General features: G+C 40.9%; 1 protein-coding gene across 1 annotated transcript in view; it reads right to left on the bottom strand.

Annotated features, from left to right (window-relative positions):
- The window catches only part of LOC131250623 (peptidyl-prolyl cis-trans isomerase CYP59), a 109,151-nt gene extending 94,987 nt beyond the window's left edge, over nt 1–14,164 (bottom strand). Inside the window, exons 1-2 of the mRNA XM_058250912.1 lie at nt 13,958–14,164; nt 12,545–12,649 (exon numbers count right to left, since the gene is read on the bottom strand). Of these exons, the coding sequence (XP_058106895.1) occupies nt 12,545–12,649; nt 13,958–14,055 (203 nt within the window). The 5' untranslated portion in view covers nt 14,056–14,164. The remainder of the gene's footprint in view (nt 1–12,544; nt 12,650–13,957) is intronic.
- Between the last annotated feature and the right edge of the window lie 5,174 nt (nt 14,165–19,338).

Here is a 19,338-nt window from a genome sequence, read left to right on the forward strand (position 1 = left end):
GCTCCCCAATTGCCCATTCCGATCCCTAAAGAGATGGTTGAAAAACGCCCATTTCGGCAAGGAGACTAATGCAGGGGCATTTTCACACCGAGCTCAAGTGGGGTGGCCTATGGGATGCAGGGGCACACTTGAGGTGGGCAGCCCGTGTGAGGCGGGTGGCTCGTGTGAAGCGGAACCCATGTGAAGTGGGGCCCATGAGGGGGGTTCAGCCAAGTTCCTAACTCATGAGATGCGGGGCATGGGCCATGAGATAAAGGGATTGATTCGTCGTGCTTTATCCACTCGAGCTTTTGGAGCAAGTGATTAATTGTCCTGCATCAAAGTGGTATCAAAGCAAAGGTCTCGTGTTTGAGAATCCTCACTAGGGCCAAGGAGTTCTGTAACAATAACGGTGGCCGTAGTGGCCACCGTCGTTACCTTTACGATATGGGGCATAACGGCTAATACGGCCCTATAACGGCCGTTACGGTCTTTCTTTTTTATTTTTTTATTTACTGAAAAACCTGTATCTGCCTCATAATGTTGATTAAAAAGTATGAAAAACTTGTATATGTCCCATAATGGACCATTATGGGGCTATTATGGCCTTTATAGGGGATGTAATGTCTCGTTAACGGTAATTACGGGTCATTTTTTTCCATAACGGCTGTTATGGCCGTTACGATCCCGTAACGTGTAATGGTTGCTGCCGTTACCTTTACGGCACACCATGACCGAGGGTGATTAATGCAGGGGCATTTTCACATCGGGCTCAAGTGAGGTGGCCTATTGGATGCAGGGGCACACTTGGGGTGGGCGGCCCGTATGAGGCGGACCTCACCCGTGTGAGGCGGGTGGCTCGTGCGAAGCAGAACCCATGTGAAGTGGGGCCCACGAGGGGGGTTCGACCGAGGTCCTAACCCATGAGATGTGGGGAGTGGGCTATGAGATAAAGGGATTGATTCGCCATGCTCTATCAGTTCGAGCTTTTAGAGCAAGCGGTTAATTGTCTTGCATCAAAGACGGTGTGGATATTGATTTGGGGGATTCCAATGGAGCATGGCAGCATTACAGGGGAAGGTGTACTTCATCCATGCTCCAGCGTCCTACCACATCTTAAAATGGACGTGTGTCAACCACCAACACGATCATCGAGGGTAGGTGAGGATCGGACGAAGATTATCTCAGGTTTCTACTCTCCATGTGACGTAAGAGTTGGGAGAGAGCGGTACTCGAGCAAAACCACAACTTCGGTCCCAAACCAGAACCTTTCGCTGATTGGTTCGGAGCCACCTATGCAGGCCATGTTGCTTCAGCAACAACTTCGTGACACATGTTTGGTTGGTCCTAGTTCGCAAGCTATGTCATAGCTTCAGGCCCTCGACGAGCCTCCTTCTGAGCCTTCACCCGAGCCTCCATCCAAGCCAGTTATTCAAACCCCCCACCACATCTCCCTCCCTTCGCACGTGTCATTCCAAGACGGTCGACATAGTTTTAACTTCAACACATATTGACGACCCATGTCTGCATCTCGCGCTCGTATGTCCTAACAAATGTGCAAACTTTAAGTCGAACACGTAAGAATCTACCGACTTAGAAGCTAATATCCCTTGCAAGGAAACACTCATCCGCGATGTTCTTTTCAGTCAGTATCCAGACGGAAAAAAGAGGAAAGTCGGGGGAGTGGGAGGATGATTCTGGTAGCGAAGGTCTCAAGTTCCGGCTTTAGCACAGGATTCCTCTTTTAATTCGGAAGACCACTGCACAAATCTCAGTAGCCTAGAGGAGTGGGAGGATGATTCTGGTAGCGAAGGGGACTTCACTCGGGAAGAATCGTTGGCCATCGAAGAAGATTCGGCACAAGCAATTTCAGAGCATTCATGCATCTGACGATTGGATGCTAAAAGAGGCCCTCTTTGTGTCACGAAAGGACCAGAAAATCGGGGCCTTCTTCCCCAGCCAAAAGACGCCTTCATCTGTGCATCTCAGGATCTAGTGAATGCTCAACCCATTCTGTCTCAGGCTCATATTACATGGTCCAAGGACATCCTCAAATGAGTTGTTGGGGTGATTGGTATGTCTTTTGGGATGAATGACGAAGATGTTTATGACTGTGTAGGAGCTCAAAGAATGCTCGAGCAATTCTTGAAGGCTAAAAATCACCAAAAGGATGGAGGGAATTAATGAGCCTGGAATGCTCAATTAATTACGACGCTTCTTTTAAATCTAGCGGCATCAAGAGGATCAGGTCAAGCAAAGCTAATGACCAATGTTTGTCTTATCTTAGAATTTACGGAGGCTTGGCAACAACCTCAAGCAAGTGCAAGTCAATAAAGTATGCAGGAAGTCGAAGGCTAATATCATCCTCCTTCAAGAGACCAAGCTGAATTCGACTGATAAAGGTATGCTTTCTTCCATCTAGGGTATCTCAAATGTTGATTGGGTTTCTTTAAATGCAATGGGGTCTACAGGGGAATAGTATTGGCGTGGAATTCAGATCTTTGGAAAATGATTGATAGCATGACGGGTTCTTTCTGTGTTGGGGGGGCTAAAATCACATGGACCAACAATCAAGCTCTCCTTAACTCTCTTGCATTTAGATCGCTTTCTTGTGTCCCACTCTTGGATTGATAAATTCCCCTTGGTTAATCAACAAGGCCTTCATAAAATGTTTTCTAATCACAAGCCTAGTGTTCTCAAGGTCAAGGAAGACAGTTGGGGTCCTCGTCCATTAAGATTTGAGTTGGCGTGGTTAGAAATTGATGGTTTCTATGATCTCATATCTGTTTGGTGGTCATCTTTTCAAGTACAGGATACGTGAGGTTCAGATTGGGGTTGAAGCATAGGCAGCTTAAGGAGAAGATCAAATTTTGGAAAAAAGGGGTCATGGGGACTTGGGAGGCAGAGTTTGATGATATGTTGGCCAAATTTCATGAAATGTATCTCAAGGAAGAAGACGGTCAATTGTCGAAAGTCAAAAGAGTGGAGAGGGTTGATTTGAAGGCTAAGTTCACTTCCTTCTCTATAGAAGAGGAAATCAAGTGGCGTCAGCGGTCTAGGGACTTATGGCTCAAGGACGGAGATAAGAATACGAAATTCTTCTATGGCATGGCAAGTGCTCAAGCTCGGGTAAATTGTATTAGTAGTTTGGTTGTTAACAGAGCTACGATCACTTAGAAGGGTCAGATTTGCAATGTCATTGTTCAGTTCTATCAAAATCTTCTCACCAGGGAGCAGTGGAGGAGGCCCCAGCTGAATAACCTATTTTCCCCTCTTCTGCAGTTGAAGATGCTAATGATTTAGAAAAGCCTTTTTCGAAAGAAGAAGGGAAATTGGCCCTTGATTTTAATGTATGGGGATAAAGCCCCATGCCCCGACGGACTCCCAATGATGTTTTTTCATAAAATTTGGACTACAATTGGATGCAATGTCATAGACTTCTCCAAATTCTACGATAGAGGTCACCTCTCTAACGACCTCGGGGCCACCTATATCGCCCTCATCCCAAAGATCAAAGGTGTGGAATCCCTTAAAGATTTCATGCCGATAAGTCTTGTTGGCAGTCCGTATAAGTTACTGGCTAAAGTCTTAGCGCATGAATGCTCAGACTCTAGACACAGACAAGGCATTGGAGGTATTGTTTGCAAGTTGGATATCGAGAAAGCCTACGATCACGTCGATTGACAATTCTTAGATTATATGTTAGATAGGATTGGATGCGGATCCAAATGGCGAGGGCGGATGCAAGCTTGCATTCGGTCTCCCTCCTTCTCTATTTTGGTTAATGGATCCCCTTTCGGTTACTTTTAAGTCTTCTCGCGGTATTAAACAGGGTGATCCTTTATCCTCCTACCTTTTCATGGTCATCGAGCAAGCGTTAAGTAAGATGCTTGTTAAAGCATAGGAAAATGGTCTTATTATTGGGTTCAAGGTCTGCAAATTCAGGGTGAAAATTAGCCATCATCAATACGAGGATGACACGATTCTATTTTGTGATGCGGACATCACTTTGGTCGACAATCTTCATAAGGTAGTGGTGTTCTGAACATTAACGATTCCAAAAGCGAAATGTTGGGTGTCCATGTCCCTCAAGATAACCTTCATCAGGTGACTGCTATTTTTGGATGCAAATCGGGGTCCTTTCCCTCAACTTACCTTGGCCTACCACTGTGTGTCGGCAAGCTAGCTAAGCATCTTTAGAACAAAGTGGTCAAAAGAATAGGGAGGAACCTTTTCAGGTGGAAGCATAGATATCTTTCTTTGGAGGCCCGCTTGACTCTTATTAAACCCGTCTTTTCCAACATGCAGATTTATTTCATGTCTCTTTTTAAGTGTCCTAAGTCCGTTTTTGACAGATTAGAGAAATTGAGAAGGGATTTTTTTGTGAAGGATCTAGGGATTCCACCAAGTTTCATTTGCCCAAATAGGAGGAGGTTTGTAAGCTAATAGCGGAGGGAGGGGCTGATTTGATGAATGTTGCACTGCTTGGCAAATGGAATTGGAGATTCACATCTGAAAGTGGGAAGATGTGGAGAGAGATTATTGTTTCCAAATACGATATTCAACCTTACAGTTGGGGTACAAAATCATCTTCGTTTTATCGTGCTTCTCATATTTGGAAGGCCAATTCTGCTACCAATCACCACTTTCGTAGTGTTCGAATTATCTCCGATATTATCTTTATCTCTAGCTCAATGATACCGATAACACTGGTAGCGATACAGATAACGCTGGTAGTATCAGAAATTCCAGGTATTAGCAATGTATCATTACGTATCGCCAACGTATCAATATTGCTAATGTAATCGTCAATATTTTCAACTATGTAAATTCTAGGTGTCGCTTGTATTGCCAATGCATCAATATCACCAACATTTTCGACTATGTAAATTCGAGGTAATGCTTGTATCATAAGCAAGGAATGCCAAATCGGTTACGTATCCGATACGTAACGGTAACAGTACGCACCGTTACCCGATTCGGGGCCGTATCGGCCGATACCAATTTTTGTACCCGTATCGGCCGATACGGGCGTAACGGTCACCCGTAACGGTCAGCGCCGTAACGGTCGAAAAACGGCCATTTTTTTTTGCATTTTAAGGTCCGTTTTTGATGTTTTTTCGAAACTTCTTGCTTCCAAACTCCTTCTCACTCCTTCTACTGCTAATTTCGACCAACCTTGGCTGGATATTTGAGGAAAAAACACATTATATTGGCGGATTTTGTTGAATCAAAGCTTGGTGGGCCATTTTTCATAAATTTGTCAAAAATAGGTATTTATACTTTTTTTAATATGTTTTGCTGTTTTAATTATCTCATATGATGTGTTAATCATAATAGAACATGTTAATATCCATTTTACAGATTTGGGGTGCCATTTAATATTTTTTTAATATTTTTTTCTATTTACGCATGAATTTTGCCCCTTTTTTTTAAAATTCAAAAAATCAATTTTTAATGATTGTTTTGCTGTTTTAATCACTCCATATGATGTGTTAATCATAGTAGAACATGTTAATGTGCATTTTACAGATTTGGGGACCCATTTTATATTTTTTAAATATTTTTTTCTATTTACGCATGAATTTTGCCCCTTTTTTTTAAAATTCAAAAAATCAATTTTTAATGATTGTTTTGCTGTTTTAATCACTCCATATGATGTGTTAATCATAGTAGAATATGTTAATGTGCATTTTACAGATTTGGGGTCCCATTTTATATTTTTAAAATATTTTTTTCTATTTACGCATGAATTTTGCCCCTTTTTTTTTAAATTCGAAAAATCAATTTTTAATGATTGTTTTGCTGTTTTAATCACTCCATATGATGTGTTAATCATAGTAGAACATGTTAATGTGCATTTTACAGATTTGGGGTCCCATTTTATATTTTTTAAATATTTTTTTCTATTTACGCATGAATTTTGCCCCTTTTTTTAAAAATTCGAAAAATCAATTTTTAATGGTTGTATTACTGTTTTAATCATGCCATATGATGTGTTAATCATGGTAGAATATGTTAATGTGCATTTTACAGATTTGGGGTGCCATTTTATAATTTTTTAATATTTTTTTCTATTTACGCATTAATTATGGCCCTTCTTTTTTAAATTTTAAAAATAATTTTTTAATGATTGTTTTACTGTTTTAATCATGCCATGTGATATGTTAATCATAGTAGAACATGTTAATGTGTATTTTACAGATTTGGGGTGTCATTTTATAATTTTTTTCTATTTTCGAATTAGTGACTTTATGTTTTTATTTGCTTATATTGGACAGGTTTTGCCTTGGAGCTTCTTAGGGTTTAGTTAGAATATAAAATCATCTTTATTAACATAGGTCATACACTCATACTCAAATCTAATTATCTAGTGTCTACCTAAGCCTAAAGAAATGTCTGGATCTGGCCAACAACAAGTAAGTGATGATATTGGATGGCAACATTGTGAGAGGGTTGGTGGTACTAGGCACCAAATGAAGTGCAAGTATTGTGATAGACTAGTGACTGGTGGAATTACCCGTCTCAAACAACATTTGGCAAATCGAAAGGGTCAAGTTGCGCCATGTAGTAGAGTACCGAAAGAGATAATGCTTTTAATGCAAGCTAGTCTGGATGAGTCGAAGGGTAAACGTGCTGCTGTACAAAAGAAGAAAGATGATATTTTGGATGCAACTCGACAGGAAGTGTTTGGTCCTGAATATATGGGCATTCGTGATGAAGATATTATTGATTCTGACGAAGATTCAGATCGAGAACTTACTATAGCTAGGAGAGAGAGCTTGCGTCTAGCTCGTGAAGAGGAAGAACGTCGCCGCATGTTTGGCACGCATGGGTCAGTGCGTGATACAGGGAGGGCAGTGGGAGTCGGAGCCTAGCAACTGGAAGTGCAACTGCTTCTGCAGGTGCGAGGGGGGGGGGGGAGGTTTGGTGGGTTACGACGTATGTTTGGGAGCCGACGACAGACATCTTCACATGATGCCCCTATACGTTTGGATGAAGAAGTAAATGAGCCTAAGAGACCCTCTATTGATCCAATCCTATTTAGGAAAGAATCAACTAAACAAAAGAAGATAAAACAAATGTGGAGTAGAACTTCCGTTGAGAAATTAGGTAGAGCAACAGCAAAGTTATTTATACATGCCAACATACCTCCTAACGCAGCCAATTCTCCATATTGGCAGGTGATAATTGATGTGGTAGCAGAAGCAGGTGAAGGAATTAAAGCTCCCACGGCTAGGGATATTAAGGGGAAATGGACAGATGCAGAATATGCGGATGTTAAAGTATACATGACTACATTTAAACCCATATGGTAGGCTAGAGGATGCACGATCATATGTGATGGTTGGACTGGCTCAACCAAACGCAACATGATCAACTTCATGGTATACTGCCACTTAGGAACTATATACCACAAGTCAATTGATGCCTCAGAGGCAACCAAAAATTCTACTTATATTAATGAACTAATGGATAAAGTTGTGGACGAGATTGGAGAGGAGAATATAGTGCAGATTGTGACAGATAATGAAGCAACATATAAGCTTGCAGGACATATGTTGATGGATAAGAGAAAACATCTTTTTTGGTCACCATGTGCTGCCCATTGTATTGATCTTATATTGGAAGATATTGGGAAGAAGAAGAATGTTAAGGAAATGGTCGAAAGGGCAAGGGAAGTGACGACGTTTATTTACAACCATAATCAAGTAGTTGCAATAATGAGAAAGTTTACGAAAGGACGAGAGTTGTTGAGGCCTGCGGCGACTAGATTCGCAACAAACTTTATAGCATTAGAGAGTTTATTCCAGCATAGAGAAGAGTTGAGTGAGATGTTCGCTTCCCGAGAATGGCTCAACACAAAACATGGGAAGAAGACATCAGGAATACCGGTCGAAGTTGTGAACACCATACGGGACAACAAATATTGGAAGAAGGTCAAGGCGATCCTAAAGGTGATGGAGCCACTAATGAGGGTACTCTGTCTTGTTGAATCCGATGAAGTACCTACCATGGGCTTCATATATGATGCCATGGATAAGGTAAAGCTTGCAATTCAACGTGATTGTAGAAGTTGGCAGACTTATTGGAAGATGATCGACAAGAGATGGACAAACCAACTCCATTACGATCTTCATGCAAGTTACTACCTAAATCCTAGGTATAGATATGCCCAATCATTTGTTGCGGATGATGAAGTTCGTGTCGGGCTAAAAAATGTGATAAAGAGATTAGAGCCTGACTTAGATCTGCAAATAAAGGCATTAAATGAATTAGATACATTTGGAAATCGCCTTGGTGGCTTTGGAGATGCTCTTGCACAGCATGCAGTATCTAGATTGCAACCGGCCGAATGGTGGATTAATTTCGGAGAGAGTACGAAGGCTCTCCAAAAAATTGCAGTAAAAGTTTTGAGCCAGACAACATCTTCCTCTAGCTGCGAAAGGAATTGGAGTTGTTTTGCGCTCATTCATTCAAAGAATAGGAATAGATTGCAGACTAGAACATTAGATAGACTTTTCATGCACTACAATATAAAACTAAGAATGCGACGACATCATAGGAGCATTACAGCTACTGATGACGGAGACTACTGTCCAATAAACTTGGATAATATTTATGATGAGGATGACCCACTTCTACCTTGGTTGGAAACAAGGGAAAAACAAATTGAAGAGGATAGTGAAGAATTGGAAATTGATGACCCAGAAATACGCAGAGCGCAACAAGAGAGTCGTGCAGATGTGTTGGACCCAGTAAGAGGGGCAGTTTATGCCACGTACAGATACGGCTCAAGATCAACAAAAGAGTATGAGCAGTGGTAGCGTGACCGTGTCGGATGAAGACGATGACCCCCCTGCCCCTGGTGCTGACACTTCTGGTGTTGCTCAGTGCCCTATACAGCCGTCTACAGATCACGATGTCGATGAACAGCGACGAGGTGGTACACGAGGTCGGACTTATGAGTGTACCGAGTCACGATACAGCCAGCAGGAGGTGGGTACATCTAGTGGTGCACCGGGTCCGAGAGGTTCGGAACATCAGCAGGCTCATGGTCTTGGTTATTATGATGGATATTCTTATGGTGAATTGAATTATGATGGTTATACTGAGCCTGTTCCATCACATTCATGTTGGAGTAGCCCTCCTGATCAATATCCATATGATTATAGATATCCGCATCCAAATCCAAGTTACTCATCACACAGACGCACTCTCAATCTCAAGATTCTCAAACCGAGTATGGGCACCGATGGCTATTCGACGGGCACTGGTAGATATCCTTATTCCGGGTCAGATTCGTTGCCTAGTCAGGATCAGTCATCCTCTAGTTTCGTTGATCTAGTATTTCCTTCTGGCACTGGATATTATGGATATGTAGCACCTACACCTATCGGACAGCCTCAGCCTGATGGTGACGATGACGATGATGTGGAGGTCGAGCAACCACAAAAAAGCAGATTTTCATTTTGGTGGTGACTTGTGATTGTGACTTGTGAGTATATATTTGTGTTAAGGTAAGTATTTGTTGCAGCAGACAGCTCACAACAGTATTATTGCAAGAAACCATGCACACACTTAACACTGCCGAACTTGTATTTAAAATAGCTCCCCTGACAACCAATCAAGTAATCCTTAATCAAGTTGCAGGGGAGTATATCAGACACTACTAATTATTTTTTTTATTTGTAATATTCTTGACTTGAGGATGACAGGTCACAAGACAGGAATCACAGTCACGTGCATGGTGCACCACACTGCACAGGACCACAGGTATGTTCGAGAAATTCCTCAAAAATAATTGCAAACACCTGATGTAAGATATTTTCATTTTACATTCATTCTAATATATCTATCATTGATAGTAGATAGTTAGAAAATTAAATATATGATCAAATTCAGGTTATCTAGTTCATAAATTCATCAGACAGTCCGATACAACTTCTCACCAAAGAGTGGACCGTTACACCACCATAAACATGTTCCAATTTATAAATGAATGCATATTTGGAATGCTTAGAATATTCTGGATTTAATCCATATTTTTTCATATTTTTTTGGCAAAAAAAAAATTTTACGCCGTTACGGGCCGTTACGCCCCCGTATCACCGTTACGCCCCCGTATCCGTATCGGTTTTGGAGGACACCGTTACGCCAACCGATACCGATACGGGATACCTTGATCATAAGTGTATCAATGATATTTCAATAATATCGCCAACGTATTGATATCATCAGAATTTTGTTTATTAGAATTTTTTTTCATAGGCACATGGTTGTATGTAGTGTTCAATTTGTCATTGATAATATTAATAATATCTCGATATTATCGATATCGCAACATGCGTGATATTGAGACCACAATCTTTCGTTTCCTTTCCAACTGTTAATGATTTCTTGGTGAAATATCATTTGTTGATATTTTGCAATATTGATTGATGTTTGGATGAAAGGTTGGATGGTTAAATAGGCTGGATGATGGTTGGACTGATTTCTTACAACAACACATGCTTTTAAGGCCCCATTAAATGGAAACTTGTTATGTATGCATTCTTTTTGCAATTTTTTTATTTCTAAATATGCAAATATGTACATTTTAATCTCCAGAAGTTTCACTAAAAATTCCATCGTTTTTCCCGTGTTTCCCCACATTTCTGGTTATCAACGATATTATCAGCGATATCGATATTGTTTTTGTATCCCTGGTCAGCGATACCGATACTTCGTACGGGTACTTCTTTCTCTTTGGGAAAGGACAACCATATATTTTCGTTGGACACTTGGTGTGGAGATATTTCCCTCCAGGATCTTTTCCCGAGTTTGGCCAAGCTCACTCCCGACCGGTTCATCACGGTGGAGAAATGTTTCTCTTATCTCAGTGGTGTTGAAATTTGGTGTCCCTTTTTCGGCGGAATTTGTTAGATGAGGAGTTGGATGACCTTCTCTCTCTTCTCAATTTGTTGAAACTTACCATGCCCTCGATTTAAGATGAAGACTCTTTGGTTTGGAAAGTTCATGCTTCTGGTCGTTTCTCCATGAGCTACTTCTATGGGTTGCTTCTTCGGCTTCAGACTTCCCACTCCAGTCAATCGCATTCTTTCCCTTATTTCCATTGGTCTTATGGCGCTCCCACGAGGATAGCGACATTCGTTTGGCTTGTGAGCAAGAAAAGAGTTCTAACAATAGATAACCTTCAAAGAAGGTCTCTCATCCTTCCGAACATCTGCCTCATGTGCATGAGGGAAGCAGAATCCGTTGACCATCTCTTCATTCATTGCGCCTTCGCCCAGCGACATTGGGAGCACTTCTTCTGCATCTTTCATATCTCGTGGGTGATGCCTAAATCGGTTGATTAGTTATTGTGGGCCTGGCATAGGAGTTGTGTGGGAAAGTCGCAGAAAGCCATTTGGAGACTTGTTGTGACTGGAATTTTTTGGTTTATTTGGAGGGCTCTAACCTTCATTGCTTTTCATAACAAGGATTGCTCGGTTTTGGAAACTATTCGCTTGGTTACATCCGTGGTTTCGGAATGGACTTTTTACTCGCTGATTTGTCCTCTTGGTTTTGTTTTTTATCTTTGTATTTTTTCCCACTTTCGTAGTCTTCAATAAAATTTCTTTGTTATCTCTCGAAAAAAATATATCTAATGGGATTAAAAGACTACTCTACTCCAAGGGGAAAAAAACAAAACAATGTAAAATAAGTAGATTATCAATTTAAATTACATGCTAAGAATTAAATATATAGTGAAGATTAATTGAGATGCCAACACAAACCAAGAAAGAGTACTAATGTCGTTTCATCATAGCAAGGAAAAACTACAAGATGTAAATTTGAACACAATGCATTCATCTCTCTGGAAATCAATGAAATGAAAAATCTTTAGAATGTCAGCACTGCTGTTAGCCACCCTTGCCACATCAATACGGAAGTATTAACTGGACTTCTAGAACAAGCAAGTTATTTAAACTAAATGTATTTGGATTGACATGGTAAAGACTGAAGAGAGAGCCTACTTCCATTTCTTAGATGGTGTTAAGCTCCACAAATCTTGCATACATCATGATGTTGCATTTAGAGATCAGTTAATTCCTTATGTTTAGAATATCCATTCCTTCACATAGCTAGAATGCTTGAACTGAATGAACTCCATTGCTAGCAAGAAGGGTCACCCTGACCATGACTAAACCACTCATGTGACTTCATGTTTTGATGGACCTTCAGGTGGCATCAAGTCAAAATATGATCACACAATAGCAGTTAGAGCTCTTAAGCATGATCCCAAGGCTTTTGCTCGGCACTCAGCGACCATGCCAATCAATAAGTGAAGATGGGATTATTCAGCATTTTAATCTCTTTTGTCAATTATATGTCCTCTTCAACTTAAAGGTCAAAAACTTCTTCCAACAACCCCACCTTCATATTTGAAAGGAAAGGAAGATGACTCTACCGCCCATTCATCGCAACTAATGATTTAAGGACAAATGAAAAATATAAATGTCATTCAACATTAGTGGATAAACTATATATGCCGTCCACAGACAAATGTGAGGATACTTACTTGTACACTGAATCTCCGCCAGTGCCCTTTCCAGTAGGGTCACCAGTTTGTGCAGTGAAATCCTTTTGAACTGTGTGGAATAGACAGCCATTGAAATACTTAATCCTGCATTTGACCATCCAAGAGGAACATAAAGATTCAAAACCCTCGGTTAATAGCTTAATGTTAGATGGCTAAATATTAACACATTCAGCAACTTCTTCTTCTTCTTCTTCTTTTTGAGAGATAACACATTCAGCAACTAATCATTACCCAAACAAAACAAAACAAAACAAAAGGGATTTATAATGAGAACCCAATACCCTTTCTGTCATTTTCAAGGTATTCTATAATGATAACGGCGGCCACAATTGCCACCACCATAACCTTTACAATATGGGGTGTAACGGCCATTACAGGGGCCGTAACAAGCCTCTCTTTTTTTGTATCAGCCCCGTAACAATCCATTATGGGGTCGTTACATCCTTTACAGGATGTGTAACGAGCCTTTACAGGGGTCTATAATGGCCTTTACGGGTCATTTTTTCTGTAACGGCGGTTACGGCCTTTACAACCCGGTAACATGTAACGGTTGCCACCATTACCTTTGCGTAATGGCCTTCACGGCACACCGACTCATTTTATTGCCTTAAGTAGATTACCAGTTTCAAAATCATTACGGAAATAAAGTTATAAGAAACCCCTAATATATAAAAGAAATTTTATTAATAACTTAAGCATTATACAATAAACAAAATCTATCCACATCCAACATCTGTGGAATACCAAAGAGAAAAAAGAAATTCGAGCAAGCCAAGTTCTACATAATGCACCCAATAATCCATTTGATCTCTGTACTGAAATTTGGAATATACAAATGATGATCTAATTGATTCACTTAATTAAGCTTAGATAAACGAAATTCTGGCATTCAATAGCAACCTATTACCAGAGGAGAATAAAAAATTTAAATAAATAAATAAAACTTTTCCAGTGTTCTACTTGAGCAATTTCAATCCATTCATAGGACAACCATACAGCGCATAATGTATACTTTTAACGTGCATACTAAATTATATAACAAAAATAAATACCACATGATTACCATATACCCTACCCTGAAAAGTTGGAAAAGAAGAAGGAAAGAAGCGAACAACATTCCCCCCACAAAGACAATGATCATTGATCAACCATTGGGACTGATGTGTGATGGAGAGCCCGTGGAATACAGTTTTGGGTAGTCACGCGGACCACCAGAAAGTTCCTCTGCGAGGACAAGTCCCACCACCATTTTATTTTTAATTTTTCAAAAAAATCCGAGCATATCGAATCGATTCCAATACGGGTTTCTACAAATTCGTAGAAATAAAACCACATGTTGTGAAAGGAGGAAGAAGAAATCAAAGAGAGGGAAAAGGGAACATGGGGAAATACTTGCAGAGCTTCAAGAAGTTTTTGGTGGTTAAGGGGCATCGATCCGTATGAAGATCTATGACTATATCTCCCAAGCTCGTTACTATCAGAACCGACATTCTTCTTCTCTTGACGTCCCACCGATCGCGAGAGAGAGAAAACTCCTGAACAAAAGAAGCTACAGTTTGGAAGCGGATTGCGTGCTGAGTAAACTCTGTGGGGCACACCGTGTATGTATTTATCTTATCCACGCCGTCCGTTCGTTTTTCTGTATCATTTTAAGACATAAGCCCAAAATAGAAGCACATCCAAAGTTCAAGTCGACCACGCCACAGTAAACCGTGGGAATAATGATATCCACCGTTGAAACCTTCGTTGGCCCTACGGTGATGTTTTTTTATCACTCAACCTGTTCATACCATCACAGAAATACGATTGATCCATGAAACAAAACATAAATATCAGCTTGATCCAAAACTTTTGTGGCCCCTCCACACCGTTCATTTGGTGGGACCCCTCTAGGCTAAGGGATTTCCCAAAAATCAACCGTATTTGGAACTCAAGTAGGCCACACGGTCTGATATCGTGCAAAATCATGCCTAAAACGTCTGAAAGTATTTGGTGGGGCCCACCTGAGTGATGAATATGGCTGAAACTTGGTGTGAGCCCTCATCCAAGTGGGGTACACACGATGAATGGGCTTGATGTGTGAACAACAACCCAATGGACCCTATAAATGATCATAAAGGTTTCAATCAGCAGGTTTCCATCCTCGACTTTTGTCTATGATGTGGGACACCCAAGTCATGGATTGGTTTGATTTTTAGCTCCATGGCCCACCACATAAGGGTGCATCTGACTAACGGGGTGGATGTCTGATATATATATATATATATATATATATATATATATATATAGAGAGAGAGAGAGAGAGAGAGAGAGAGAGAGAGAGAGAGAGAGCTCACTTGTGCAACTATGCACGTGCGCACCTTTGCACAAGAGTCATGGCTGTCCAATCCAAATGGTCCATGTGATGCTGAATCCCACGAAACCCCAAGGGACAAAGTTTCACCTTGATCTAAAATTCTTATGGGCCATAACAAAGATAAATGCAAATCAAGGGAGGAAACTGTTTTCATTTTTCATGGCCTACCATAGTTTTGGATCAAAGTAAAAATTGAGCTGGGGGTAGAGGTGTACACAAACCGAGCTAGCTCGATTAGCTCGCTCGACTCAACTCGAAAAGGCTCGATTCGACTCGGTTCAAAGCTGAGTTCGAGTCGAATCGAGCTGATTTTTTGAGCTTGAAAATGAGTTCGAGCTGGCCCCAACTTGACTCGACTCAGATTGAACCCAGCTCGAATCGAACTCGGATCGAACTTGTTCAATGACGCAGTTACTTTGATATTGGTGTTGCTCACTAAGTGTTTGATGAAATGACTCAAAGAAGTGTGGCTGGGGCAAGGAAAGTATGTATATGAAACCAACGCCCTTTTTTTCTTTATTTTTATGTTGCTTAGAAGGTGTTTGATAGAATACCTATAAAACCATTGCTACTGTCTCAATTAAAGTGAGATTTTGAAGGTACTGTCCAGGTGTTTGTGAAATTGCTGCAATGGCGAACTCAGTTCAATCTTAGATCGAACTCGACTCGAACTGGCCCGAGCTGCTAACCAAACCGAGCCGAGTGGGCAAGTCGGGCTCGAGGATCGAGTCGAGCGGAGTTCGAGCTGAGGTCAACTAGTGGCCGAGTCGAGTCGAGCTGAGGCCAGCTCGACTCAGTTCGCCTCGATGTACACCCCTAGCTGGGGGATTTCATGAGGTTCTACTTCATGCAGACCATTCAAATTTTGGACGAATGAGTTCCGTACAAACTGGTGCGCAGCTGAGCATTCAGATATATATATATATATATATATATATATATATATATATATATATATATATATATATATATATATATATATATATATATATATATATATATATGGGAAAAGGACATCAACACCGTGCACTTGATGGGTCCCCTTTAAATTATGGGTTATCCCAAAAATCAGCCGTATACAGAACTCAGGTGGGCCATACAATCTAAAATCATGTGAAGACATGCCTAAAACATATAAAAGCACTTAGTGGGGCCCACCTAAAATTTGGTTGCGTTTGAAACTTAGTCCAACCCCTCATCCAAGTGGGACACACATAATGGATGGGCTGGATTTGTGAACCACATCTCGATGGGCCCAACAAATGATTATGAACATTTTAATGGAAGGGAAACCCCTCTCAACTTTTGTATGTGGTGTGGCCCACACAAGTCATAGATTGACATGAATTTTAAGCCCAAGGCCCACCATGGAATGGTGCATCTGACTAATGGGGTAAATGTTCAACACGCATCACGGTGGACCCCACACAGCTCGACCTCATGAGAAGTTCCCATGAGCTCGACCGCATAGAATATTTTCCCCCTGTATAGATAGAGAGAGACCAGTGATTTCCTGCGCAACGTACCGCAAGGAGGTTATATGCGAGTAAACGTGAGATGACGAGAATAGCTAGGATTCAGCTGCATTTAGAGAAAGTCTTCATAAAAAATTACTCTCCCGCGCTCACGCCCACCGACGGGGATTAGCTACTACCAAGTTGAGCAGCGAGACTTGAAGTGACGTCACCAAGTTATGTGGGCCCACCTTGATGTATTTGTTGTATCCACACTGTCCATGCATTTTTAGAGATCATTTTAGGACATGAGAAAAAGAATGAGCATATCGAAAGCTGGAGTGGACCCCACCATAGAAAACGACAGGGAGAGAAATGCCCACCATTGAAAGCTTCCTAAGGTCCGTTGTGATGTTTATTTAAGATCCAACCTGTTTAAGTTAACATAAAATTTAAAGAGGGGAAAACAATAGTATCAGCTTGATAGAAAACTTTTGTGGCCCTTAAAAGTTTTAAATGGTTAGCGTCACTCTCTCCATGGTTTTTTATGGTGGGGTCCATTCAAGCTAGCAAGACCATTACTGGGTCTCACCTTATCCGCTCCCAATTTTAATGAAAACGGATGGGCTACTGCCCGTCGATGTCGGGTGGTCGGTGTTATGTGGGCCCCACCATGATGTATGTGTTTAATCCATGTCATCCATCTATTTTCCTAGATTATTTTAGGGTATGAGGTAAAAAATGAGGTATATCCCAATCTCAAGTGGACCACATTATAGGAAACAGTGTTGAATGAGCGTAGACCATTAAAAACGTTTTGGGGCATAAAAGTTTTGGCTGAAGCTGATCTTTTTTTTTTTTTTTTTTTTGTTTCCCTTCATCTAGGTCTGTATGACCTAATCAATAGATTGGATTTCAAATAAATAGTATAGTGGGCCTTAGAAGGATTTTAATGGTGGATATCCAATCGCTATTGTTTTCCTGTGGTGTGGTCCATCTAATATTTATATATCTCTCATTTTTGGGTTCAAGCTGTAAAATGATATTTTAAAATGGATGAATGGCATGGATGAAATGTATACATCATGGTGGAGCCCACAGAGCACCGAATACCAGCCGCGGGCTAGTGGGGGGGAGTAGCTGATCTTTTTACGATTTTTATGGAAACGGATTGGCTACTTCTGATGGTCAGTGCTCTTTGAGCCCTTCCATGATGTAGGTATTTCATCCATGCCGTCTATCTATTTTTTCAGATAATTTTATGGTATAAAACTAAAAATGAGATATTTCTCATTCTCAAATGGACCACATTATAAGAAACAGTGTTGAATGAGTGTGGACCATTAAAAACCTTTTGGGGGTCATAAAAGTTTTGGATCAAGCTGATCTTTAGTTTTTCCCTTCATCTGGTCCTTTATGACCTAATCAACAGATTGGATGTCAAATAAACAGTACAGTGGGCGTTAGGAGGATTTTAATGGTGGATATCCGATCACCATTGTTTTCCTGTGGTGTGGTCCACCTGAGATTTATACCCCTCTAATTTTTAGTAAAAAACTCTAAAATAATCTGTAAAAATGGATAAACAGAATGGATGAAATACACACATCATAGTGGAGCCCACAGAGCGTCGACCACCAGCCACGGGGTTTGGTGGCAGGGGAGTAGCCAATCCGTTTTCGATTTTTACGGCGTAATACGCGATGAAGGACGCGAGTTTCCTACAAATGCCTTCCACATGCCGTTCCTGCGCTGGGAACCCAGGTGGGGCCACTGTAATGTTTGTGAGAAATCCTCTCCATCCATCCATTTTTTAGTTCATTTTAGGACATGATATCAAAAATGAAAGGTATCCAAAGCTCAAGTGTGGCGTACCAAAGGAAAATATGGATTGGGAAATTCCCACCGTTGAAAATTACTTGGGTTCAACAGTGATGTTTACATGCCATCTATACCGTTAATAACGTCATCACTACTAGGATGAACTGAAAACACAAATATTAGCATGATTTAAAACTTTTGTGGCCCACGATTATTTCAACTGTGGACGTTCAATTATCACATTTTCGGCCCCCTCGAGCATTTGATATGGTTCATTTTTGGTATAATGTCCTAAAATGAACTCACAAAACGAATAGACGGGGAGGATTTCACAACAAACATCAAAGTGAGCCCCACCTGGTTCTCAGCGCAGGAACTTCTCCGTAGGAAATCCGCGTCTAGGTGTAAGTGTTTTATCCAGTGGATCACACCAAAGGAAGCTGTAGTCATAATGATACCGCGGTCGAAACCTTTATGAGGGCCACCGTGATGTTTTTTTACCATCCAACCTATTCATAAGGTCATGTAGACGTCCATGTGGTGAAAACACAAATATCTGCTTGATCTGAAACTTATCCAGCTCCGAAGAAGTTTTTAACGGTGGATGTTCAATCCCCACTTTGTGGTTCACTTAAGCTTTGGACCTACCTCATTTTTTAGATAATATTGTAAAATGTTTTGAGGAAAATGATGAACAGCGTGGATAAAACACTTACATCATGGTGGGCCCCACGGAGCCCTGCCCGGATGGATTGTTGTCCGGGCAGGGGTAGGATGCAATCCGCGTGCCCCGCCGTGATGGGTTAGATGTCATGCGAACAAAAGCGGATTACGTCTTGCCTGGAATCGGATTGCATACTGAGTTACTTAGTACGCTCTTATCGTACTAAGTAAACTTTGTTGGGCCCACCGTGAATGAATGTAGTTTATCCACGCCGTCCATCCGTTTTTCCAGATCATTTTAGGGGTTGAGACCAAAATTTAAATATATAAAAAGCTCAAGTGGATCATACCATAGGAAAAAGTGGAAGTATTGATTTCCACCATTGAAACATTCCTAAGGCCCACGGTGGTGTTTATTTGTCATCCAACCGGTTAATAAGATTATACAGACATGGATGAAGGGAAAAAACAAATACAAG

This window comes from Magnolia sinica, chromosome 1, assembly GCF_029962835.1.
Source record: "Magnolia sinica isolate HGM2019 chromosome 1, MsV1, whole genome shotgun sequence".
NCBI lineage: Eukaryota > Viridiplantae > Streptophyta > Magnoliopsida > Magnoliales > Magnoliaceae > Magnolia > Magnolia sinica.